This window comes from Hippopotamus amphibius, chromosome 1, assembly GCF_030028045.1.
Source record: "Hippopotamus amphibius kiboko isolate mHipAmp2 chromosome 1, mHipAmp2.hap2, whole genome shotgun sequence".
Lineage (NCBI taxonomy): Eukaryota > Metazoa > Chordata > Mammalia > Artiodactyla > Hippopotamidae > Hippopotamus > Hippopotamus amphibius.
Window position 1 is genome coordinate 25,647,003 of NC_080186.1, and position 25,359 is coordinate 25,672,361.

Sequence of the window (25,359 nt, forward strand, 5' to 3'; positions counted from 1 at the left end):
TGGCCTGAAAGACAGAATGGTGAAAATCACTGATGTGGAAAAGAATAAGGAAAAAAGAATGAAAAGAACTGAAGACAGCCTAAGAGACCTCTGGGACAATGTTAAACACACCAACATTCGCCTTATAGGGGTCCCAGAAGGAGAAGAGAGAGAGAAAGGACTTGAGAAAATATTGAAAGAGATTATAGTTGACAACTTCCCTAACATGGGAAAGGAAATAGCTACCCAAGTCCAGGAAGCACAGAGAGTCCCAGGCAGGATAAACCCAAGGAGAAATACGCCAAGACATATAGTAGTCAAACTGACAAAAATTAAAGACAGAGAAAAGTTATTAAAAGCAACAAGGGAAAAATGACAAATAACATACAAGGGAACTCCCATCAGGTTAACAGCTGATTTCTCAGCAGAAACTCTGCAAGCCAGAAGGGAGTGGCATGATATATTTCAAGTGATGAAAGGGAAGAACCTACAACCAAGAATACTCTACCCAGCAAGGACCTCATTCAGATTCGATGGAGAAATCAAAAACTTTACAGACAAGCAACAGCTAAGAGAATTCAGCACCACTAAACCAGCCCTACAACAAATGCTAAAGGAACTTCTCTAAGCGGGAAACATAAGAGAAGAAAAGAACTACAGAAACAAAAACAAAACAATTAAGAAAATGGTAATAGGAACATACATATCAATAATTACCTTGAATGTAAATGGACTAAATACACCAACCAAAAGACACAGACTGGCTGAATGGATGCAAAAACAAGACCCATATATATGCTGTCTACAAGAGACCCCCTTCAGACCTAGGGACACATACAGACTGAAAGTGAGGGGATGGAAAAAGATATTCCATGCAAATGGAAATCAAAAGAAAGCTGAAGTAGCAATACTCATATCAGATAAAATAGACTTTAAAATAAAAAATGTTACAAGAGACAAGAAAGGACATTACATAAAGATCAAGGGATCCATCCAAGAAGAGGAGATAACAATTATAAATATATATGCACCCAGTATAGGAGCACCTCAATACATAAGGCAAATGCTAATGAAAGAGGAAATGCAAGGCAGAAATAGAGACACAGATGTAGAGGACAAACACATGGACACCAAGTGGGGAAAGCGGGGAGTGTTGGGGGGGGATGAATTGGGAGATTGGGATACCAAATTGTACACTCTAAATATAGGCTGTTTATTGTCTGTTAACTGTATCTCAATAAAAGTTCTTAAAAAAAATTTTTTTTAATTTATTTTTATTTATTTTGCATTGGGTCTTCATTGCTGAATGGGCTTTCTCTAGCTGTGGCGAGCAGCAGTTACTCTTTGTTGAGGTGTGCAGCCTACTCAGTGCTGTGGCTTCTCTTGTTGCAGAGCATGGGGTCTAGGTGCATGGGCTTCAGTAGTTGCAACATGTGGGCTCAGTAGTTGTGGCACACGGGCTTAGTTGCTCCTCCGCATGTGGGATCTTCCTGGAGCAGGGATCGAACCTGTGTCTCCTGCATTGACAAGCAGGTTCTTAACCACTGCACCATCAGGGAAGTCCAACTTTGTCTCAATTGAAAAAAAGATTAAATAAAAACATTCTGTATTTAAAAAAAAAAAGTTGTGAACTGATTGAAATCCCATCCTAGGTGAACAGTGACCTCCTGCTCACCACTCCGAGCAGGGTCCCAACCCAAGAGGTCCCTCTTAGCTCACCTAAGCTCAGGCTTAGGCCTCTAGTTACCCTGACCAGGAGAAGGGGTCAGGGAGGGGCCAAGAGTGTGGGGAGGACTGGGGGGATGACTGGCAGAGATGAGCTGGGAAGTAGAGAGGCTCCAGAGGGCAGCAGGGAGGGGAGGCTTGGCAGCAGTCTCCACCAGACCTCAGAGCGCACCCTACATAAACTTGGGAGAGCAACCCTGAACCTCAGTTCCCTGTCAGTGAAGTAGAAGACTAACCCCCTCTTCACAGGATTGTGGAAAGTAATTACATATTAGGTTCAGTAAAGGAGTGATTGGAAGTGAACTTGCTTCTTGGAAGCTCAGAGTAGCCCATTCCCCATTATTACTGGTGCAGCTGGAGGCCATTCTGTTGAGTTTCTGCATGCCAAGAGCTCCAGCAGACCAACTAGATGTAGGAGGAGGGTGGTGAGAGATGCCCTAGCCAGGCCCTCCAGCCCACTGCTTCAAGGAAGGCAGGTACAAATCCAAGCATTGGAGGCAGCAGACCCGAGCCTAAAACCTGCCTCTGCATTTGCTGTGTGACCTTAGGAAAAATCACTCTTACCTCACAGAGGTTGTTTTCTTCTCTGTAAAATCAAATAATATTTTGCCGTCATGGGTTTGCTGTGAGGATGAACTGAGAACACAAAAAGCATTTAGTTGCGTACCTCATGCAATGTAAGTGCCCAAGAAATAGTAGCTATTATTTTAAAAACTCTCTTTTCTCCCTCTTACTCTCCCTGAAACTGCAACCAGGGACTGACTTACTGCAATATGTCCATTCATTCATTCACTCCTTTATCAGTTCATTTATTCATTTCAACATTTATTAAACCGGACAATGTGCTAGATCCTAGGAACACATGACTAGGAAATCATTAAAGCAAGAAAAATATCTGTATTTTTTCATTGCTGTATCCCTAGCCCCTAGGCTTTAAATAAATAATGGCCATATGAGCAAATGGTATTAGCTATTTTCTTGAGCACCTATTACATGACAGGTGCTAAGCTAAGCCTTTGGGGGGGGGGGCGGTCGGCACAGATTGCGGTATCTTAGTTCCCCAACCAGGGATTGAACCCATGCCCTCTGCAGTGAAAGCGAGGAGTCCTAACCGCACCACTGCCAGATAATTTCTAAGCTAAGCATTTTGTCTGTGTTATTGCAATGTATCCTCAGAACAGTCCTAGACCATAAGGCGTGCGATAAAGCTCATTTACTGATGTTTATGTAAAAAGCTGACCAAAGTCACAGAGGCAGGAAACGGTGGCCCTCAAATTCAGTATACCACCTCCACTAGTGACTGAGTTATTTTTATCATCATTGTTTTATCATGATGCCTGATCTACAGAGGTTTATAGTCTAGTGAGGATCCGATGGCTTTTTCCTCCTTGGATTTACCCGGGAGGGGCCCCTGGCATGGCCACACACTAGGGCAGAGTTGGGTTCAAATCTAGTTTTTCATTTCTGGCGAGTTACTTAACCTCCCAGAACTTCAGCTTCCACTTCTGGGATACGAGGTTGGGTGGGCGTTAAATGTGGAGGAAATGCCCAGCACCTCGCCCAGTGTACCAGTCGCTTGATAAGTGCTGTTATTTCCTCCTCCTTCCCCGCCGTCTGGGACAGCTGTCTGGGAGCCCTCGGTCTGCATCCGGCTAAGGGTGAGGGTTATCAGCGCCGTGGATGCCTCGCTCCGCGGGCGGGCCCTGGCGGCAACGCCGAGCACTGCCTCCAGGAGGCGCCACCCGACCACCCACCCACGGCGTCCCGCGTCCCGGGGGTTGTTGTTCCCACCGCGGCCGCGGGGGGTCGTCTGGGCCCGGAGTTTTCAGGGACCGAGGGCGCGCGGGCAGCTGGGAGGTCTGAGCCCGAGATGAACCGAGGATGTTCTTCGTTCTTCGGGTATCGCACTGTTAATAACAGACGATAATAATATTAACAGCCCCGGATCCAGCAGCAACGAGCTGTTACCGATGTAAAAAGCGCGTTCGCGTGCTGGGAGGCTGTGGGACTCAAGGGAAGGAGCCAGGCTTAGTCTCAGGCTGCGTTCTAACTCAGACCGCTCACCCTCGCGTCCCGCTCTGTAGCCTTGGGCGTCTCTCAGCCCACTTCATCAGCATGAGCATGGGAACCATCACAGAATAGTTCTCGAGAGGAATAAATGCGTTCTTGGAGAGCTCATCGAAGAGCGACTTGGGAACGTGCCTTTACTGTAATGCTCACCTCTGCCCTGGGAGGGAGTTGTTGCTGTTGTTGTCGTGCGCGGGCTCCAGGGCGCCTGGGCTCTCCAGTTGAGGCGTGGAGCCATTATTAAACTCTCTTTACAGCTGAGGATCCTTTTGGGGGGCCTTCCCCAGGCTCCTTGGGCTGGGTCTTTCTCCTAGCACAGTCCACAGGCCAGGCTAGGAGTTCAGCCCCTAAACCCACCACTCAGCAGTGTCCCACCCCTTCTCTGGAGGTGCCGGTTCCCCTTCAAACCCTCAGGTTCCTCTGAACACTGCCTTTCCACCTCTAGGTACGGGTTCAGGCCAGCAGACTCCTTCTGGCTAGTCCCACTACACCCCCCTTCACCCTCAAACTGAAGACATGCCTCCTCTCCTTGCCTGCCTACCTACCTTTTCCAAAACCCCATCTAGTCACCTCCTCCACAAAACCTGTCCTGGGCTCTCTCCCCCCAGGTCCACGGCTTTTGCACATGCTGTTCCCTCTAGCTGGAACACCCTTTCCCTCAGCCCTAAAGCCTGTTAGGGCACACCTTAAATATCACTTCTTCCAGGAAGTCCACTTCCCCTATGCTCCTGCAGCCCCCTGTGCTTTTAAACAGGTTGCAGCATAGGGGATTGCTTAGTGTGCTTCATCTATCTACCGCCTTTACATAGTGATGCCTCTGAAAGCAGAAAACACACCTATTGAAGGTTCCGTAGCATCCTAGGGTGGGGCCCAGCAACTGGGACAAAGTGAACGTTCAGTGAGTTCATGTCCATTGAATGAGTGATTAGACCCACCTGGGTCCACTCACTGAGCCTTTCAACAGCCTCAGCTCAGAGGCACATGCCTCGTCACAGAAACGGAGGTGACAGTCCCACAGAGAGTCACACACACGCACAGTCACAGTCGTATGCAAGAGGCACGTGCGCAAAGCCACATTCATCTGTGTTCATTTCTGCTTCTCTGTGTCTGGGTACCTTTGTGTCCTAGGTATGTGTTCACTCTCTTCTATTGTGACTTGGGGTCCCTGAGAATAAGAATTGTGTTTCTATTGGGATTACCATATACACATTACTAATAAGAAAAAATTATCAGATTGTACACTTTAAATATTTGCAGTTTATTGTATATCAATTGTATCTCAATAAAAGTTCTTAAAGAAAAAAAAAAAAAAAGAATTGTGTCTCCTTTCCCAGCCTGGTAGCCCCTAGAGAGGGTAAATTGCCTTCATCTGACTGGGAATGCCCAGGGGAAGTGTATGTCTCCCCAAGTAGTTTGGGGGGCTGGGCCAGGGAATGTCTTCCCTACCAGCCTGGGTGCTCTTGGATCAGGCTGTCTCCTACATCAGGCTTGGAGCCCTTGGGACAGGGCCTTAGCTCCCCCACCAGCTAGTCCTGGGCCCTCAGGACAGACCAGCCTGATTAAGCTGGGTACTTCCAGGAGCAGAGCTGAGCTGGATCTTCCTCATCAGACTGGTAACTCTCCACCCCTGCCGCCCGCCCACCAGCCAGGCCCTCCTCCCACCATGGTACAGTGATCAGGGCTGGATTGGGCTGCTGGGGCTTTGGAAGCAGCAGCAAAACTAACAGCAAACCTGGGAGGGGCTGGTCCTGCAGGATCACCTAGGAGGTGACGGGATCAGGGTGGCCTCAGCAGTGGCAGACCTGGCCCAACTCAGGGTACCCAGGCAAGTCCTTCACATGTCTTCCATTCATTCACCAAGCCTGTCCTGAGTCCCTAGGCCTGGCCCTACAGCTTCCACCTATTATCTTGTTTAATTCTCTCACCAATCCAATCCTGGGGGGTAGGGGTGATCATCACCCCATTTCCAGATGAGGAAACTGAGGCTCAGAGAAAAGCAGTGACTTGCCCTAGGTCACATAGCTGGGAAGTAGCAGAGCTGGCCTTCCCACTGCACAGGCTGCTTCCTTCCAGCACAGGTTTGAGGAACCCTCGGGAGGTAGAGTCAACAGGGTGCAGTGACTCAGTGTGTGTGTGTGTGTGTGTGTGTGTGTGTGTGTGTGTGTATTTCTGGCTCAGGCCTGTGGAGCTGGCTTCAGAGACAGGAATGCCAGGGGATGGGAGTGCCTGGTAGGGAGATCGGGAACGGTGAGGAGAAGCAGGTTCGGCAGGCAGCAGGCCAGGGTAGGCAGGAGGTGGCCAGGCCTGGAACCCAGTCTTCCCAGTTCCCAGCACCAGCATTCCCTCCCCAATTGGCTCCTGGCACTGGAGCACTGGTTTCAAGTCCCATTCATCATCTGACCCCTCTCTGTGCCTCACTTTCCCCATCAGGAAAAGAAGGGCAGAGATCTGGTGGGGACAGTGCCAGGGACTCCTGCTCCTTTAAGCCTTTCTCCGCGGAGGGTGCGGCCCCGCTGCAGGTGAGCAGTGTTGCCACATCAGCAGGGCGAGTCCCGCCCCATCCCCTCCCCCAGCTCCGGAGGGAGGCCCCAGAGGCCCCAGAGGATGGTGGGAAGTGGGTGGAGAGAGAGAGGTGAGCCTAGTTGGCTGGGGGGGGGCCGCACGCATGGGGGGGGAGACTGTGTGTGAGTGTACCTGACTATGCTCTACCTGACTGAACGTCTGTGAATGTTCCAGCGCATATGAGTGTGTACTACACAACGTGTGTGGCTTTGACTGTGATCATGTACTCACATGTGTAAGCTCGTGCGCAAGAATGTGTGTCTCTGAGGGTGTCCTTGTGTGCCCCTGTGCCTGCTCGCGTAGCTCTGGGTGTGCAGGAGTGGGTTCCTTTTGGTGTCTGTGTGAATGCACGTGAGTGTACAAGTGTGTGTGTCTTTGTGTTCACCCTTTTGTCTGTGCAGGTGTTGTGGACAGGAGCGTGTATGAATGTGTCTGAAGTGTGGATATACTTGAAGGTAAAATGTGTGTGGGTGAGTTTGTGAATGTCTCTGAGTGCGTCTTTGTGTCTGGAAGTGACTCTGTGAATGTCCAGCGTGTACAGGAGTGTGTGTATGTGTCTGTGTGTTTCCAGGGTGCCCTTGTGTGACCGTGTAGACAAGAGCGTGTGTGGCTCTGTGCGTCGCCATCAGAGTCCTCTCAGATTAGGTCTGAACCTTCGTGTGTCCACATCGAGCAGCCTCCTCCCGCTGACCTCTGTCCCTTCAGAAGAGCCCAGCCTCTGTGCCCCCTCCTTCCTGGTGACTCACCTCCCTGCCATACCTGCCCCCCCGCCAGCCTCCTGTTTTCAAGGGCAGTCCCTCTCTTGTCCAGGTTGCCTTCTTCCCACCCAAAGGGAGCCTCAGTCACTTCCTCCAAGTAGCCAGAAAAGGAGCCCTAACATTAGCCAAGCAGCTGCACCTCCACTTGACAGATGAAAATGGGGGCTCAGCACGGCAGTGACCCGCTGCCGGTGCCACGGGAGGCACGTGAATTTGATCCCATGACTCCTACAGCTCAGGGTAGGACCCCGGGCCTCCTCCAACCCCATCAATGGCCCCAGCCCAGGGCTCTGGGAAGGAGAAAGGGGACTGATACTCAGGAACCCCCAGCCCCGGCTTGGCTCCTCGCATGATGCCATCGCATTCACTCCAGTCTTGCTCAGAGAGCTGAGGCAGCTTCAGGCCACAGTCAGGGAGCAGCTGAGCCAGGATTTGAACCCAGGTCTCTCAAGCTCTGGAGCTCATGCTTTTAGGGACAGGGTGGAAGGGTGGGGGGGTCAGTGTGGGGCTGATTGGCCACTAGTCCCCGAGAGAAAGGCACAAAGGTGATGAGACATGAGTAGAAATGAGGAAAGGTGGCTTGAGATAGTTCCCATGTGGTATCACACCCAGAGCCAAGATGACACAGCTTCACATGAGCCCTGGGGGCCGGGCAGGACTTCCTGTTCTAACCCGAGTCTGGCTGCCTGTCTCGGGGCCCCCTCCCCCTGGATGGAGGCACTGGGTTGAGGGAAAATGTGACTAAGTGGGCCTTGCTTGAACAACCTCCCAGCTGGCTGGTCACAAGTGTTTGAAATTCCACTTCCTCTGACCTTTGTCCCCCGGAGGCTCCCCTTTTTGAACCAGAACCCCCAGCTCCAGGGGAGGAATCTGGAGCCACTTTCAGATTGAGGGAGTCTGATTGGAGTGAGGGTCTCAGATTGATGGATGCCTTCTGGAACAGGGATGGGAGCAATGAAAGAGGACAAGGGGCCAGAGGGAGTGTGGAGGGTGACCCTTGGGGGAGGCTGGAAAGGGCTCTTTCTTCACAACCTCAGCCTCATTTCACTCTCCCAAGAGCCCTTGGCATAGGCTCTACTCCCTTAATTCTAAGGAGAAATCTGAGACTCTGAGAGGCAGATACCTGGTAAAACAGAACTCCAATCTCATTTTTGGGCTTCAGGTCCAGAGTTCTTGCTTCCATTTGTGGCTCCCTCTGGATCAGCTGGGAGGAGGCCAGAGAGGCAGGGATGGAGAGGCAGTGTCCCTTTGGCTCCTTTGGATGAGAGGAACCAGGGAAACGCTCACTCTGTGCTTCAGGAGACGGGGCTTAAGGAAGACGAGGAGGTGCCCCTCACCTCTGGGCCTCACAGGTCTCCATAGGTGTTCAGGAAGCAAACAGCTCCCCTGACCTGGAGTCTCATCTTGGCCACAGCTGCAGGCTGACCCTTAGTGTCACAGAGGCTCGGTCATTCTGGGCCTTCACGTCTGTCCTTCCGGCATGTCCTACCTGCTGAGACTCCTTGCTGGGCTTGGCTCCTGTGGCCTCGTGATCCTGTGCACATCTCTCTCTAGGTTGCTCGCTTACTCTCCGGGAGAGGATCTGCTTCGTTCAGTGAACCTGATTCCTGCAGGGCAGTTTCCAGCCAGACCACTTCAGGGGCCCCTGGCCAGCTGAGTGAGGGCCAGGCCCACCTCTGGTCCTGTTAGTGGCAGGGCAATTGGGCCACTCGGTTCAGAGTATAGTAACCTAAGAAACCCTTCGAGAGGACTGTGGGCGAGCCAGTCATCAAGAGCATAAACACCTCCCTTGAATCCAGACCCTGACTTCAGTGACTTCCATGAAGTTGGGGGCAGTGCCTTGTCATCTCTTTGCCTCTAGTGCCCCACATAGGGCTGGCAGGGCTAAGTTGTGGTGACTGTGTTGAGGCACAAGTGAGTGAAGTCAGCCAAGGAGCCTTGGGGCTCTGGCCAAGGCTGTGGCTGTGCCCTTGTCCAGAGCACTCAGGATCACTATCACCTTCAACCTCCCTGGCCTTGGATCTCCCTCCCGTGGGTCTGCTTCTCTGTGTCCTAGAGATGCCTGGAGCACCCGGTGGCCACCGCCGCAGCTCCAGACGCGGGGATGTAAGTCATAGCCTCTCTGCCTGCAGGTCTGACCCTGTGTCCCTGACCCTGGAGCTCACAGCCCTTCTCCCTTGCTCCCTTGCTGCCTGGGTGTCCTTCTGTTTCCGGCCTCCATGTGTGGCCCTGCCCGACCCTGGCCTGGCCTGAGTGGAGGGGTGGAGGGGATGGGAGGGGTGTGCACAGTACGGCTCTTGTTCCGGAGATCGGGGTGGGACCAGTGCCTGCTCTTGTGTTCCAGCCCCTGGCTTGAATCTTGGCAAGCCACGCGGGGAGCTGCCTCTCTGCCTGCAGCATCATCTCAACATCCGTTCCACTGGCAGAACGGGCCCAGGGCCACCATGGAAGCGGACCGAGAAGGCCCTCCGCTGGGCTCTCCTTCCAGGCTATTATTGATCCCTTTGCCTCTGGCTCCTCCATCTCATGACCTGTGCCCTGGGCCATGACAAGGACACGGCTGTGGCTGAAATGGGTATACTAGAAATTGGGTAGAGGCAACATGGGTCTCAGGGCTGCAGTTTCCAGTGGCTTATCCAGGAACTGAAGGTTTACCAGCAAGGCTCCATTAGGGAGATAAGGAATCAGTGAGGGGGTGGGGCTCAGTGAAGGAATAGGGCTTAGTGGGGTGGGGGGCGGGGGAGCTCAGTGAGGGGGATGGGGGCTCACTGAGAGGCATGGGGGCTCACTGAAGGGCTGGGGGGTCAGTGAGGGGAATGGGGGCTCAGTGAGGGGTTGGAGGTTCAGTGGGAGGATGAGGGTTCAGTGAGGGAGTTGGGGGCTCAGTGAGGGGAACGGGAGCTCAGGCAGGTAACACTAAACAGTCTTCAGCAACAAACTGTGAGGCTTTAAGGGTTAGGGAGCCAGGGCTGAGAGCAAAGCCCTGGAAGCCAGTGACAGGGAGGTCTGGCCTGGGGCCATGGAGGACTAAAGAGCCTTCCCAGGTTTTCTCATTTCCTGGGAGTTTCCTCCCACCTCTGGGGGTCCTGTAGGCTGGAGGCAGCTGCCAGAAAGACATCTGGAACCCTGGGATGGCCCTATCCAGGGATCTCAGGGACCACCCCACTTGCCCCTCAGGTTAGAGCCCTTGGCAAGCCTGCAGGACTGGGAGGGGGAGAAAGGGATGGGCAGTGGGGCCACACCTTAGATTCTTGAAATTTATCCCCCTCAGTGAACTCCCACCCTCTGTCCCCCTCCGCAACACCCTCCTCACCACTGAATCCTTTTACAGAGGACCTCCCCCTTGACTGAGACCACCCCCATTCCTAGAGAGTCCCTAGCGTTCTCTGAGTCTCTGTCTCCTTACTGGACCCGGGTCCCCCTCCACAGAGCCCTCATGCCAGAACAGGAGCCGGTAAATCTTCCAGTTGAGTCCTTCGGGCACTGTCCTTTCTCAGCTGCAGGGAGGGCTATCTGGGCCCTGGACCCAACCACTCAGGTTGCGCTGAAGCCCTATTGCCCAAACAACTGCAGGGACTGCGAGGGAGAGAGGATGTGCTCATTTGCATTCATTTGCATGAGCTTATTTAATATTCAAATACCCAAGCTTGGACTGGTGAGGAATGGCTGCTGGAAAGCATGCTATTTGCGTATTTCCTTTTTAGTGAGGAAAACACCCAAACCCTCCTCCCTCCCCAGCTCGCCTGTTTGGAGCCTAACTTGGGGAGAACCTCAGTTGGGCTCTGCAGAGAAGATACAACTATGGAGAATGCTAAGTAGGGGCTAGTTTTGGTACTAGCCACCAGAAGCACGGTGAACACGGGCCTGGGGTGGGAGAAGAAGCAAGGATTCCCTCTGCATTCCCCAGAGGAAGCCAGGATCTAGAACAGAGAGTAGAATGAAAAGAGAGAAAGGTTTGTGGAATGTTAAAAACTGAAGTGGCTACCAAATGTAAAATAGATAGCTAGTGGGAAGCTGCTGCATAACACAGGGAGATCAACTCAATGACTGGTGGTGACCTAGAGGGTTGGGATAGGGAGGTGGGAGGGAGGCTCAAGAGGGAGGGGATATGGGGATATGTGTATGAATACAGCTGATTCACTTTGTTGTACAGCAGAAACTGGCACACCAGTGTAAAGCAATTATATCCCAATAAAGATCTGGGAAAAAAAAAAGAAACCTAAACAAACAAAAAACCTGAAGTGGTTCTTAGGGATTTCTTAGACTCTACACAGTGGCTACACAGGGTACATATACTACCAGTGCTCCGTTCTGCGTCCCCTGTATCCATGGTAGACATGATTAATTGATCATGGCACTCTGAACCCAGAGCCATTTGAGGCAGCAGTTAACATATGAAATTAAATCTATTTGTCTTCCCTGATTACTTCAACCCTTTCCTTTCCAGACAGGGAAGCTGAGGCCTAGAGAGGATGCAGAAAATGCAGATTTATCCACCCATCCACCCTGGAAGCACATGGGTCATTATCTCAGAGGGTGAGGGAGGGCAACTCCACTCTGTGTAAGAAAATCACCACAAAAGGGTGCTTCTGGGGACTTCCCTTGTGGCGCAGTGGTTGAGAATCCACCTGCCAATGCAGGGGACACAGGTTTGATCCCTGGACTGGGAAGATCTCATGACACGGAGCAACTAAGCCCGTGCGCCACAACTACCGAGCCTGCTCTCTAGAGCCTGAGAGCCACAACTACCGAGCCTGCTCTCTAGAGCCTGAGAGCCACAACTACTGAGCCTGCTCTCTAGAGCCTGAGAGCCACAACTACTGAGCCTGTGTACCGCAACTATTGAAGCCTGTACACCTAGAGCCCGTGCTCCACAACAAGAGAAGCCACTGCAATGAGAAGCCCGCGCACCACAACCAAGAGTAGCCCCCGCTCTCCGCAACTAGAGAAAGCCCCCTGCGCAGCAACGAAGACCCAAGGCAGCCAATAAATAAATAAACAAATAAATAGATAAATAAATTTATAAAAAACAAAGCAAAAACAAAACAAAACAAAAAACCCAAAAAGGTGCTTCTGGGTGGAATTACAGGTGTTTCTGATTTACAACTTTATGCTTTTCTGCATCTCCCAGATTCTCTCTGAGCATGCCTTCAGTTTGTAATCAGATATCCCTCAATAATACTAAGTATCTCTCTTTTTTTTCTTTTAAGCACTATGTGGTACCTGCTTTAGGCATTATCTAAACCAACCCTGAAAACCACTGTGGTAGGGAGGTGTTATTATTGCTATTCCTGTTTTAAAGGGGAAGAAACCAAGACTTAGGGAAGTCTAGGAATTTGCCCAAGGTCACACAGCAAGTGGCACAGCTGTGACTCTAGCCACATTAAATACAATTAAATCAATCAAACGTTAATATTAAGGATGGCCTGGGTCTATGGGAGAACGTCCACTGGCTTGCTTTTCCGTATAATCTACGTGGGCTGCTCCATTTGGGAGGAGGGAAGTGACCTGCCCAATGTCACTCTGGGTGTTGTGTGGACAAACAGCCTGGGCCCCAGAGAAGCCTGCTGAGCAGCCTGAGGAGAGAATAGAGGCCTGGCATTATCCCTCGCCCCCTCCCCAAGACCTGGACACCTCTCGCTGCTCAAGACAATGGGAACACGGTGCCCTGGCAGAGTGCAGGATGGCAGGACACCGCCTGCCAAGGCCCCTGCTGCTCCTCTCAGCGTGGCACAGTGAAGAGAGGATGGAAAACACTGAGGAATGAGGCAGAGGTGGCGCAGAGCTGAGCCAACAACAGCAGGGGCAGAGCAGGCAGTGGGGAGGAAGGAGCCTCTGCCTTCTGCTGGGGCTTGGGGAAGGGGCCGTTTTGGCAGGAGCATGGGCCTAGTGCCTTCCCCGACCCAGCTTTTGCAGGCATCAGCCACTGGTATGCCTCAGCCCCTCAGCCGCTTGTCCACTGTCTCCAAACACCACCCCCTCCTGTGTGCCCAGAGCATGGCGTGAGGACACCAATGGACCAGCCCTCCAATCCCTGTGACCTTGCCCAAGCCACCTTGTCTGAGTTTCCTCACCTGTGAAATGGAGGTGACAGACCCTACTTTTCAGGCAAGACCCTACTTTTTATTTATTTTATTTGGCACACGGGCTTAGTTGCTCCGTGGCATGTGGGATCTTCCTGGAGCTGGGATCGAACCCGTGACCTCTGCATTGGCAGGCGGATTCTTAACCACTGCGCCACCTAGGAAGCCCAAGACCCTACTTTTTAAAGGCAAGCATAGAAGCAAAGGACCCCAGCTGGAGTGGGTGAAGCAGCCCAGCAAATGCTGGTTGTTGATGTGACAAGGGCTCTCTTCTCCCAGCCTGCCCCACTCAGCTGGCAAAGTGAGGACTGGCCAGGAGAGCTTGTGGGGGAGGAGCCCTCTTCCTTCCTGCCCCTTCCAGCTGGGTATCAAGATCTGAGACCAGATGTGTGGCCGAGTGACTCAGCCCTTTCCTGCCTGGAAACTCCTCCCTGCCTGCCTCACCAGGCTGGGCCAGGGAGGGTGAGACAGCAGATTGGAGGTGGGGGTGGCTGGTCCTGAACAACCTCAGGGGAGGGGTGAGGACGAGGTGGGGGAGGGAGAGGAAAGGATGAATGAGGCTAGTATAGCTTGGCCTGCAAGATGGGGATGGGATGGAGAAGAGGGTTTGATCGCTGGGCTGTCAAGGAAGAGACTGAGGGTGTCCTTGAGTCTAGTCACTGACTCAACCCAAAATGCTCCATGCTCACCCCTTCCTCCTCCCACCTGCTTCCATCCCTTCCCCAATATTTCCAGGCCAGCCCAAACCTGTGTGCCCCGCCCTCCTAGGCCTGCATACGACAGGGTGCTCCCTTCCTTCCCTGTTCTCTCCTTCTCTTTCTAGCCAACCGCCTCCACTTTCTCACCTCCCACTCGGCAGGTCCTATTACGGACTCCCTGAAGCACGTGGAAGCAGCTCTCTGGAAGGTTGCCTCTTAGTTGCTAAATCCCGTGCCCAGCCTCAATCTCTCATGGACAGTAGGCACTGCTGACCTGGCTCTTCTTGGAGCTCTTATCCTGGTCTCAAACACCACCCTGCTGGTTTCCCTTCTCTCTCTTGAGTGGTTCCCTCTCTGATCTCAGCTTCCTGCTCTCCCCCTTAAAGGTATATGTTCTATGAACTCAGTCCTCCATAGTCTACCATGTGGAGGAGGCATTGAGTGCACGGACTTTGGCATCCTGTGGATCTGGGTTCAAATTCTCCCTCTGCCTTTTACTAGCTATTTAACTTTGGAAAATTACTTCTCTGAGCCTCAACTTCCTCCTCCATCAAATGGGTTGATATTACCTATCTTATCAAATGGGATGATGCACATAAAGCTTTCAGCACTGAGGGGCTTCGCTGGCAGTCCAGTGGTTAGGCCTACATGCTTCCACTGAGGAGGCGTGGGTTCATCCCTGGTCTGGGAACTAAATCCCTCATGCCGCAGGGCGTGGCCAAAAAAAAAAAAAAAAAAAAGAAAGCTTTCAACTCTGGGTCTGACACGTAGTCAATTAGTGGCAGTTGCTGTTAATATCTTTTCTCCCTGGTCCGTTTTCCTCCCCACTCCCCCCCCACCCCCAACTCCTACCTACTTGGTATGTCTAGCTGGATGTCCTAATAGCACTTCAGACTCCAAATGGCCAAAAGCAAAATCCCATCTCTTCTTTTTCCTCCCTAAATACTAGCTTCTCTTTATGATGACCCTGTTTCTTTCTTTCTATTTATTTATTTATTTATTTGGCTGCACAGGGATCTTCATTGCCGGGTGTGGGATCTTTAGTTGTGGCATGCAGGGTCTTAGTTGTGACATGTGGGATCTAGTTCCCTAACCAGGGATCGAACCAGGCTCCCTGCATTGGGAGCCCAGAGGCTTAACCACTGGACCACCAGGGAAGTCCTGATTCCCCTATTTCTGTTAAAGCCCCACCATCTTCCCCTGGGCCTGGCCCTTGGGATGTCATTCATTCATTCAATGCAAAGCTATGTGCAGGGAAGACAGACCTGAAAAATCATTGTCTTTGCCCTTAAGGAACTCATAGTCTGAGGAAGGAGGGAAGCTATTTAATATAACAGATAATTGCTCTATTAGAGGTTTGTGTGGAGAAAGCCAATCCAGGAAGCCTTCCTAGAGAAGGGAGCATTTGAGTTGGCCCTTGTAGGCTGAGTAGAAGCTTGAAAGGCGAATGAGTCAGGGAGAGCTGAGGAACCAGCCACTGGCAAAGGCACGGCAGTGTGAGGTATGAGAGAACAGACTGGCAGGGGGAGGCTCATGGTTGGGTTTATTTATTTAATTTAATTTAATTAATTTATTTATTTTATTTTCGGCCGTGCCACGTGGCTTGTGGCATCTTAGTTCCCTGACCAGGGATTGAATTCAGGCCCTCAGTTGTAAAAGCACAGAGTCCTAACCACTGGACTGCCAGGGAATTCCCCACAGTTGGGTTTAGAGAGCTCCCTTGGGGCAGCAAGGAGGACTGCTAGGAGGAGGCAGAAGAGGAAGCAGTAGGGAGACACAGGAGGAGCATTAGGGTCTGAAAGTTTACTCCTGCTTTGCCCTGCACGCTCTGTGCAACCTTGGGAAAGTCACTTGACCTCACCGAGCCTGCATCCCTCATCTGTCAAATGGAGATAATAATAGGCACCCGAGGGGATGTTGGGGAGGGCTGGATGAGCTAATGGAAGGGAAAGTGCTGGACAAATGCAAGCTGTTGTAAAACATCCGCCAGGGCAGGCTGTGTTCCAGCCACAGCCCCACCTCAAAAATGGCCTCCTTGAGTCTCCTCCAAGTCAGCCCACATCCTCCCTGGCTCTGAGGTGGGGGGTAGGATGCAGGGGAACAGATACGCACATACCTGACTCTGGATTTTGGTTCACTGGCTGTGTGACCTCGAACTAGTGTCTTCCCCACTCTGAGCCTCTTTTCTCCAGCTGCAAAAGTAGGGATGAGAATCCAACTGCAGGGCTGTTGGAAGGATTCCATGGCACCTGGTAGGTGATCATTAATGGTGTAGTTCCCTGTCACCTGCTCTCTGGCCCCCTTCTCCAGGGCCGGGCAACAAGCTGAGCAGAGTGGGAAAAAGTAAACATTTAATAACAGATTGGCTGAGGACTCCTAACTGGAGTGACATGTGGAGGAGCCAGAAGATACCTGCTCCCCCAGCAGGGTCTGCACAGATGTCCTTGGGCTCTAGGGGCAACCACATCTCAATCCTGAGGAAACTCTTGCCTTCAGTGACTTCCTGGGGAATCCCATCTAGCAGGGGCCCTCCCAGGGTACCCCAGTGTCTCCTCTCCTTTCCTTTCTTATTCGATCACTCAGGGGGATAGCAAATGGACAGGGACCTCATTCAAGAGCCATTCACTGAGCCCCTCCCCACTGTCCAAGCCTGTCCCAGCACCAGAGATTCAGCGACGAGGGAGGCTAGTCTCCGCTCTCCAGGGCTTCTAGTCTAGCTGGGAGAGCAATGGAAACATATTTGCCTATAATGTGGTTGTACATGACGTGGCCAAGGACTGACTTGAGAAAATCAGACCTTAAAGAAGGGACTTAACCTCTCTGGGCCTCCATTTAACCATCTGTAAATTGGGGACAATTCTTCTTATAGCTTTAGGGCTGTTGTAAAGATTAAGGAAAGCAATTATATAATACACTTAGGGTAGGCCCTGGAAGCTGGACAGTCCATCAGCGGACATGCCTTGACCGTGGTGATTGTAAGTCATGGTGGGTGTCTGCTGAGCACACTGTCCGGCAGGGTGGGGGCAGTGAGGCGGGGGCGGGGTAGGGTGGGGGGGATTCTGCACAGGGGAGTCAGGGAAGGCTCAACAAGAGGAGCATTTGAGCTCGTCCAGAAGGACAAGTGCTTCGTCAAATGGAAAAATGGGGAGAGGCAGGTCAGGCCGGAGGGTGAGGGGCCCTAGGTGTCCAAGAGGCTGAGATTTAAAACTGGAGTCAACAGGAAGGGATTTAAGCTGCCAGACAGACAAGGTCCAGATATAGCCTTAGAAAAATCCCTCTGGGGTGTGTGGAGAAGGGATTGAGAGGTTAGGAGACTGGGGAAAGTTGGGGTTGGAGCTGTGCCTGCATCACTTAGTCACCTGCCTGGTGGTGCTCACCTGGGGTCAATGATTCAAAGGTTCCCGTCCCAGGAATATATCTGCCCCTTAACAGGAATTTACAGGGACAACGCCTGCAGTCAGAGGAACCACCCAAGGGACCCAGAGCAATAGGACAGAAAGCCTGTTGGGCCAGCCCCGAGGTGCAGCCCCTCCCCCTGCCCTAGGCCTCCCCTTTGTGAATTTGTGTCTCTGTGGTTGTCTGTGGGCTGAGGCAGCAGAAAGAGTACTTTGGAGTGAGCCAGAGCTAAATCCAAATCCTGATTCTGCTAACTGGCTCTATGACCTTGGTCACATTTCTTAACCACTCTGAGTTGGTTGGTTTTGTGGAAAATATTCAGACTTGTATTTTTAAATGCTTGTATGTAAATGCACAGAAAAAATATATGCATATTAACATTAACAGTGGTGTGGTGGGGGTGAGGAACGTGCGTGAAGGGGCACTTTTACATTTTACCCTATTTATTTCTGCATTGTTTGGGCCTTTTATAGGCACATATATTCTACATTATCGCATTTGTAAAAAGCGGGGATACGACTGCCAACTTCACAGATTGTTGGAAGGATTTTAAAAAGATCTTACAGATATAACTCCTTTCCTGCTGCCTCTGCAGAACGGACCCTCACCCAGTATTAGTTCCCTTTTCAACCTCTTGCTTGAATCTGTGTTGAGTTTTGTGTATCTGTGTTGCTACTTGTAATTGTTTGTTTATATTTACGTAACAAGGCCTTCTGTATATCTCTCTCTGATTTATGCGTCAGTGGGAATCTGTGTGTGCTGTTTTTGTATCAGTGGATGTCTGTATGCGTGTCTGTGCATCTGGGAATGTGAGCATTTGTGTATCTGTGTCTGTGTGTCTGCATGTCTGTAGATAATCGGGTGTGTTTCTGTATCTGTGTGTGTTTACGTGTGTTTAGACATCAGGCTGCTTTAGTGTACCTGGATGTTTATGGGTACCCAGAGGTGTCAGTGTGTATCTGGGTTTGTGTTTTGGTGTGTGTATCCATGTATCTGGGTATGCCAGTGTGAACTGGTATGCATGTGGGTCTGTCAACCTGTGTTTGTGTCTCAGCGTGTTTGTGTAGGCCCTTGTGTGGATGGTGGAGGGTGGAGGGTGTCGCTGAGAATCCACACCCAGCTGCTTCCTTCTGATCATGGGCAGCGAGCTCTGCCCACACATCTTGACCCCTCCCCCAGCTTCCAGAAGGCCCTGAGTGTGGACACTTCCCTCCAAGCCCTGCCCTTGGGCACAGGGCCAGCCTCGATGCCCAGGACTGGTGGAGTGAGTATCTGCAAACACCTGGAGGCCTCACCCAGCAGCTCCCTACAGGAAGCCTTATCAGCTGGCAGACCAGAAGGGTCATGGCCCTGTTTTAGGGGTGTGAGAACTGAGAACTGACTGCTCTCCTTGGAGAGCAGTGAGCCCCGTGGATCTTGGGGTCAGGAAATCCTGGCTCTCTCAGCCTAGGTCAGGGTCCATCTGGCCGGCTTTTTGTGCTTGTCAGATGCAGAAAGACGGTTGGGAAACAAAGCACATCTCCATGGCAACTAGCCTCTGCCTTGAACTTGGGCAGTTCAGTGGTTTTGTGACCGCTTCTTCAGGCCCAGCGCTGGGATGGGAGTGGGCGGTGAGGATGAGTAATGAAGCTTCCGTATATGCTCAGTTCATCACCCCACACACCCCAACCCACTCCAGTACCTCCACACACACTCTCCTTTTCTAGGTGAAATCAGATGTTCAGATGGGGAAACTGGTGCCCAGAGAGGGCAAGTGTCTTACCCAAGGACACCCAGCAAGTTAGTGGCAGGACCGAGATGAGAAACAGTTTAGGCTAACTTTTAACAAGCCATTAGGCTGGGCTGGCTGGATAATTCATTTCTGTGCAGACCTCAGAATAAGGCTTCTCCTGACATTTCTACCAAGAGTTAAAACTCTTACCATTTGCCCCTGTTTGTCTATGAACTGCAGTATTTTCTAATTACCGACTAAAAGAAACTGCCGCAGAAATAAATTGAACGCTGGCTCTCAGTTAAAACCATAACCATCACCTATAACTCAGGGTTTCAAATTTTTAGTCCATTCAAAATGTTGGCGTTGTTCCTGCTGATTTATTTTGTGGTAAGTAAAGGTTATACATTTTGATTTATAAAAATAAATTCATATGTATAAAGCATTGCTTTTATCTGTCAGATAAAATTTGGGGGACTTTTGTGTGAGGGGAAAAATAAAAGTTCCACTGCTAAAAGAAAAAGCTTGAAACCCACTTTTCTACATCATGTACAGCTCAGAGATTGACAATCAGATCGCAGAATAACTGGTCAATCTGGAAGCCTGGAGCACAGAGCTCGTGCTCAGGAGATAGTGGCTGAAGGAATGCAAAGAATCAGAATTCATTCCACAACGGAGACTGGGCAGTGGCAACAGTAACCTCTCCTTTCTCTCTGTCTCCCCCTGCTCTCTCTCTTTCCTTCCCTCCCTCAGCCTCCTAGGAGCTGGCAGCAACTCAGGACTGGAAGCCCACAAGACTCCACCTCCATTCCACACACAGCACTAGCACCTTGGGCATTGTTTCACCTCTCAACCCAGCAGGGGAAATGGGTGGAATTAGGCTTGGGGCCTGATTCTAAGAGATGCTGGGAGGATCAAAGAAGACCTCAGCAGGGAGGTTGTTTGAAATGTTGACAGGCTGCCACAGATGCCAGGAGCCACAGAGCAGGGGGCACAGGAGTGTCCACTGTGGAGATGAGACCTGCAGGATTCCCCCCACCCCCAGGTTAGGGAGGAAAGAGCTGGAGGGCATCAGACACGAGCCCCTTTCTATCTTCTCCTCCTACTGAAAAGGATCAAAGTGTAGATTCTTAGTTCATTCTGAAACAGGAACCCCTTTGAGACTCTGTTAAAGCTGTGAATATCTTCCCCAGAAAAGATGCATAGAGGTGCATTTGAAGTTAAGTAGAACATTTCTGGGGGTTCCTGGAGGCCCAGTTGTGGCCCCAGGATAAATACTTTGCTTTTCCAGGGTCTCAACTGCCAACCCTTGAAAGCAGCAGGGATGGGGCAGGGGCACAAAGCAGGGATCAATTAGAAAACACACACACACACACACACACACACACACACACACGCACGCACGCACGCACGCGCACAAACATAAATCAGTTTTAAATTTCACCTCTGCCCAAAGGTAGCTATGTGCCTGTTGGAAAGTCACTCCACCTCTCTTTAGGCTTTCTTATCCATGGAACAGAAGGACTATTAATCTCTCAACATCCTTAACTTTGCAGAACTGCTCCGCCCTCCAGTGAGTCTAAGAACTGAGGGAGTCCACAGATGTTCCCACCTGCAGCTGCATGATTTACAGACTCTTTCCCTTCCTGCTGTTCCCTGTAAAATGAGGGAGGCTTAGCCACACCTTGGTCTGGCTGCCCAGTCTGGAGTCTGCGGGTGGAGGCCAGGTCTAGCAGGGCACAAAGCTGGAGCCTATGGGAGGCAGGTCTCCCAAGGGTGGGGGGTCAGGGAGTGTTGGATGGGTATGAGGGCAACATGGGGTGGTCCTGGGTTTTCCAAAAGCAAAGGGAGCAGGGAATTGCCTGGCAGTCCAGTGGTCAGGAGTCTGCACTTTCACTGCTGAGGGCCTGGGTTTGACCCCTGGTTGGGAAGGGAACTAAGATCCCACAAGCCAGCCGCGTGGCACAGCCAGAAAAAAGAAAAAACAAAAACAAAAAAAAAGGGGAGCAAAGCTGGATGGCATCGGGGGCTGTTGCCCCAAGCCTGGTTATTGCTGGTTCCTCCCTGGGGACAGGCTAGCAGCTTCCTTCCTGGTCAGGTGACAGCCTGGCTCCAGCATGGACTTTGGGCCCCGCCGACAGGGGCTGCTGGGAAGTCAGTTTCCTTAGCTGCCCAGAGGGCCTGCAAAGAAATGTAGCTGAGCTGAGCAATCATGAATCCAGACAGCAGTGCTGCAGGCTAGTCCTTCCCAGCTAGCCCGGAGGGGCTCAGAAGCAGGCCTGTCCATTAGGCCAGAGGACAGGCAGGAAAGCTGGGCTGTTGGTCTGAGGGTGGTTGGAGATGGGAGGTGAGAATGTCTGGGTGCTGGAGTTAGGAGCAGTGAGGGGAATATAGACCTGACCTTTCCCCACTCCCCTTTCCTCTCCTCACCTTCAAATCAGGGGACCCAGTCTGTGAGTTGACTCCTGCGGACTGTGGTTTGAGGGAAGCCTTCGCTAAGGAATTGCATGAGCCACCGGCAGGGCCAACTTCATGGGTACAGTCCACATGGCCCTGCTCTTGGAAAGGCCCATGCTTGGTTGAATGCTCTGCTGTTGCCTTCTTGAAATTTTTAATAAAATTTGAACAAAGGCCCTGCATTTTCATTTTGCACTCTGCTCTGCAAACCATCCAGACTATCCAACAGTCCAAGGCCCTGTGCATCTCTCTCTCTCTAAGTCTCAGCCTGCCTGTAACACTTTTCTTCTGATACTCACCAGTGGAAGGAGAGGCAGGGCCCTTAGGGCTGGGCAGAGAGCACTATGAGGACAGGGCCAAGTGTGATCCCTGTGTGTGGCACAGTGGCTGACCCGGAATGGGATTGTGGGCTGGAACCAAATGAATGGTGGTTAAGAGGGGGAACAGGCCCAGCAAGGACAGGGATCTGCCCCAGGCCCCCCAGGTGTGGGAGGGTGTTGGTGTTGGCCCAAGTTCGCCACAGCTGAGTCCCAGGGGGCACTCAGGGGGCTAAGGCAGGTTAGAGAGGTCACGCTGCACACTCTAATTCTTCTACCGTGTCACACTGAGTGCTGTCTGCACTACTCCAGGGCTGACTGGGCTGGGTGAGGACCAGGAGAAATCTATTTGACCAGGGTCAGGTTGGGTGATGAAGACAAATTCTAACCGGGGGGTCATCACGATGCCCTTCTGGGGACCCAGAAAGGGAGTCCAAGGGCCCTGAACCCATAGCTGGACCCTAGGGCAGTTTCTAGCTCTTGGGGACCAGGCAGTGACCAGACCTAGATTGTTGATTTAGCTCCTCTGCTACTGACCACCTCTTCGCTCTTGGGCAATCACTGTCCTCTTCTGACCTCAGTTTCCCTTCTGTACTATGGGGGTATCACTCCCTGCCCTGCTTCCCTCAGAGCTTGTTGTGGGATCAGATGATATGAGAGTGCTTGGTCAGCTATAACGAAGAGCCAGAGAGGCCTGGAGGAAACACGCGCAGCATTTTCGTGATTCTTGAAGGCTTCCTTTCCCTATCAGCTTCCTCAGTCACATTTGTCATCTGCAGAGGATCTCCAAGCACCTTATAAAGCTGTGAGTTCAAGTCCAAGATCAGCTCTAACCAGTGTGGAGCATCTCAGTGGAAAATCCAGACCCAGGCAGGAGTGCTCTGGGATTCACAGCCCGGCCTAAGGGGAAACTGAGGCACAGCTCTCCTCATCCCAGTCACCCAAGGATGAAGCAGGAACCCAGGAGGCATGGGTCCCAGCTCCACACAGAGGACTGATGGAGGTTGGGGGAAGGTGTGGTGAGGAAGGGTAAAGGAGCAAAGGGACGACTCCCAGTCGCCAGGTGGGAGAGGAAGGCCCACTGTCGGTCACAGGTCTCAGGTGGGTCTGACGTCTGTCTCTAGAGCAAAACCTCCAATACTGCCCGGGTCCTGGAAAGCATTTTCAGAATTCCCTTAGAATTCCAGAATCCCCCATCTCGTCCGGACCAAACTCAGGACACCAAGTTCTCTTGGGCTCCAACCCCAACACGTGTCTCCGCGCCCTTTCCCTGAGCACCCCAGCCCCAGCCCTCGGAACCCAGCTCGCCTCAGTGCCCCCGCCCGGACCGAACCTCGGTACCACCCCCACCCCCCCCCGGGCCCGCCCCGCGACCCCGCCCTCTCGGCCCCTCCCAGCCCGCGCGGCTCCGGGGCGCGCCGGGCCACCGTCCCAGGGGACTGGACCTCGCCCTCCTCCCCCAGCCCCCGGCCTCCGGGACCGGGGCAGGCGGGCAGGAGGAGGCGGGGAGGGGCCGCAGGCAGCGCCGCCCCCCCCCGCTCCGCGGCCGCTCCCTCCCGGCTCCAGGCTCCCGGCTCCCGGCTCCCGGCTCCCGGCTCCCGGCTCACGGCTCCGTCCCTCCCGGCCGGCATCCGCGCCCCGCCCGCCACCCCGCGGCCCCTCCCGCCACCCCGCGGCCCCTCCCGCCACCTCGCGGCCCCTCCCGCGCCGCTCCCGCCGCCCGCCGGCTCCTCGGCCGCTTGGCCTCCGCCGCCCAAACTTTTCTCCGGGCGCGTCTGCGCGCGGCGGCCGCCTGCCCGCCCGACCCCGGCCCATGGGCGCCCCGCCGCGGGGGGCCTGAGCCCCGCGGTCAGGTCCGCCTGCCGAGCCATGGCGGCCCGCGAGCCCTCCGCCGCACCTGCGGCCGAAGAGCCGGGGGGCCCGGGCGGCCCCCCGCGCAGGAAGAAGTCTCGCTCCGGCGCGTCCGGCCTCCGCCGCGCCTTCAGCTGGCTGCGGGGCAAGCGGCGCAAGAAGAAGGCGGCGGGGGCCGAGGGCGCCGAACCGGCCGCCCCCCGGGCCAAGAAGGCGGACGACAAGGCCAGGAAGGCCAAGGGTAAAGGCCGAGGTAAGGCGGCCGGGCACCTGGGCAGGCACCGGGCGGCGCCGAGGGTGCGGCCTGGGGGGCTCCGCGGGAGGTCCGCGCTGTGTCGGAGCGGGTGGTGACTCCCTAGCGCTGGGAGAGCGAAGATCCCCGCCCCCAGAATTTCCCAGACTCGGCCCTGCCCCGCTCTAGGTGGAGGGGATCCCCCGAATGGGGCAGGGATCCCCTGGTTTTAGTAGGAAGTGCTGGCCGCCCGGCTCTTGGGACGGTGAGGCAGTCCCCCCTCCCCCAGGCTCGCTCAGGTTCTGCCCTCTGCTGCTGAGTCAGGGGGTCAGAGACTTGACTCTGGCCTGGGGCCAATGGGAGAGGCAAGTGGCCTTGCATCTCTGGTGGTGGGTCCTTCTCGGTTTGGAAAGTCAGCTGCACTCAAAAGGTGTTTCAGCCGTCGAGGTGGATCTCGGTTTCCAGCCCTACAGAGGACCCAGCCCGGAGCATAACGTGCTTTAGTTTCTTAGCAGTGTTAGATTTTCCTACCTGGCCCCCCTCCTCACTCACCTGGGCCAAACCGCAAACATCCACCTCCTGGGGTGGTGAGCTCAGGATCTGAGCCAGCCTCCCCACCCACCACTCCTTCCCCCAGCCATGGTAGCAACCGTCCTGTGTTGGAAGTGTGCTTGCAGATGGGGGAAACCGAGGCCCAAGTTAATGGAGAGCCTGTACCTGGGGCAGCGGTGGGTCCTTGAAATACTACAGCTAATTCCCTGGCTCTAGGCTCCCCCTGGCCTGATGGATGGGCAGCCTGAGGGGAGGGGTGGCTGACCTGGCCCATCCCTCCTGGGATCACTTTTCTTTTGGCCACTTGCTTGGTTCTTCCTTCACCTTCAGTCTCTCGGTTTCCGTCTCCTGATTGAAGGGGAGGGCATGAGTCCCTGCAAGAGGGTGGGGCTGCCTTGGGGCCTGCCATCCTAGGAAGTCTACCTTTCCTGTGCTCCTGCTGTAGTGCTGGAGGTGAGGAAATGGCGGTGTGTGTAGGCCCATCCCATTACGCCCGTGTTTACCCGCCCAGTGTCCTTTAACCACCTCCTCGGGAGGAGAATTAGAAGGAACACTTTAGGGGTTAGGAAGAGGGTGAAAGGCCTCTTGTGTGTGATTGCATCCGGCCTGATCTTCCTTTTGGATATGGGCCCCACTCCCCGGCAGCCCAGCCACAAATAGAAGTTGGGTGCTGGGGCTGAGATGACTGGGCCAGGCCCTGAGGGAAGGTTTACATGAGGGGTGTTTCCAAGGGCTCTGCAGTCCCCACAGTATATGACGTCTGTCCCAGGGCTGCCCCACTGGGATTCAGTCTGAAGTCATCCCCATCTCATTCAAGGGGGCGTGGGTCAGAATTGCAGCAGGATGGATTGTGGTCAGACCGTCAGGAGTAGAGATAGAAGACTAGTAGCGTACCCCAGAGCAGTGGACCCTTTTCTCTTGGGAGACCAGCCTGGAGGCAGGGGCTGGAAAAGCTGACTCTGTAGGTGCCT

The 25,359-nt window shown here is 53.2% G+C and overlaps 1 protein-coding gene and 1 long non-coding RNA gene across 2 annotated transcripts in view; one reads left to right on the top strand and one right to left on the bottom strand.

The window, feature by feature from the left end:
- Positions 1 to 1,295: 1,295 nt before the first annotated feature.
- LOC130834153 (uncharacterized) lies at positions 1,296 to 24,712 on the bottom strand. Its single transcript, XR_009048579.1, has 4 exons — positions 24,654 to 24,712; positions 15,989 to 16,196; positions 2,269 to 2,340; positions 1,296 to 1,496 (listed from the first exon to the last, which is right to left on the bottom strand). It is a non-coding gene; the product is annotated as an uncharacterized LOC130834153 (long non-coding RNA).
- The window catches only part of KIAA1522 (KIAA1522 ortholog), a 28,596-nt gene continuing 26,401 nt past the window's right edge, over positions 23,165 to 25,359 (top strand). The window contains exon 1 of the mRNA XM_057704159.1: positions 23,165 to 23,857. Coding sequence (XP_057560142.1) covers positions 23,623 to 23,857 — 235 coding nt within the window. The 5' untranslated portion in view covers positions 23,165 to 23,622. The remainder of the gene's footprint in view (positions 23,858 to 25,359) is intronic.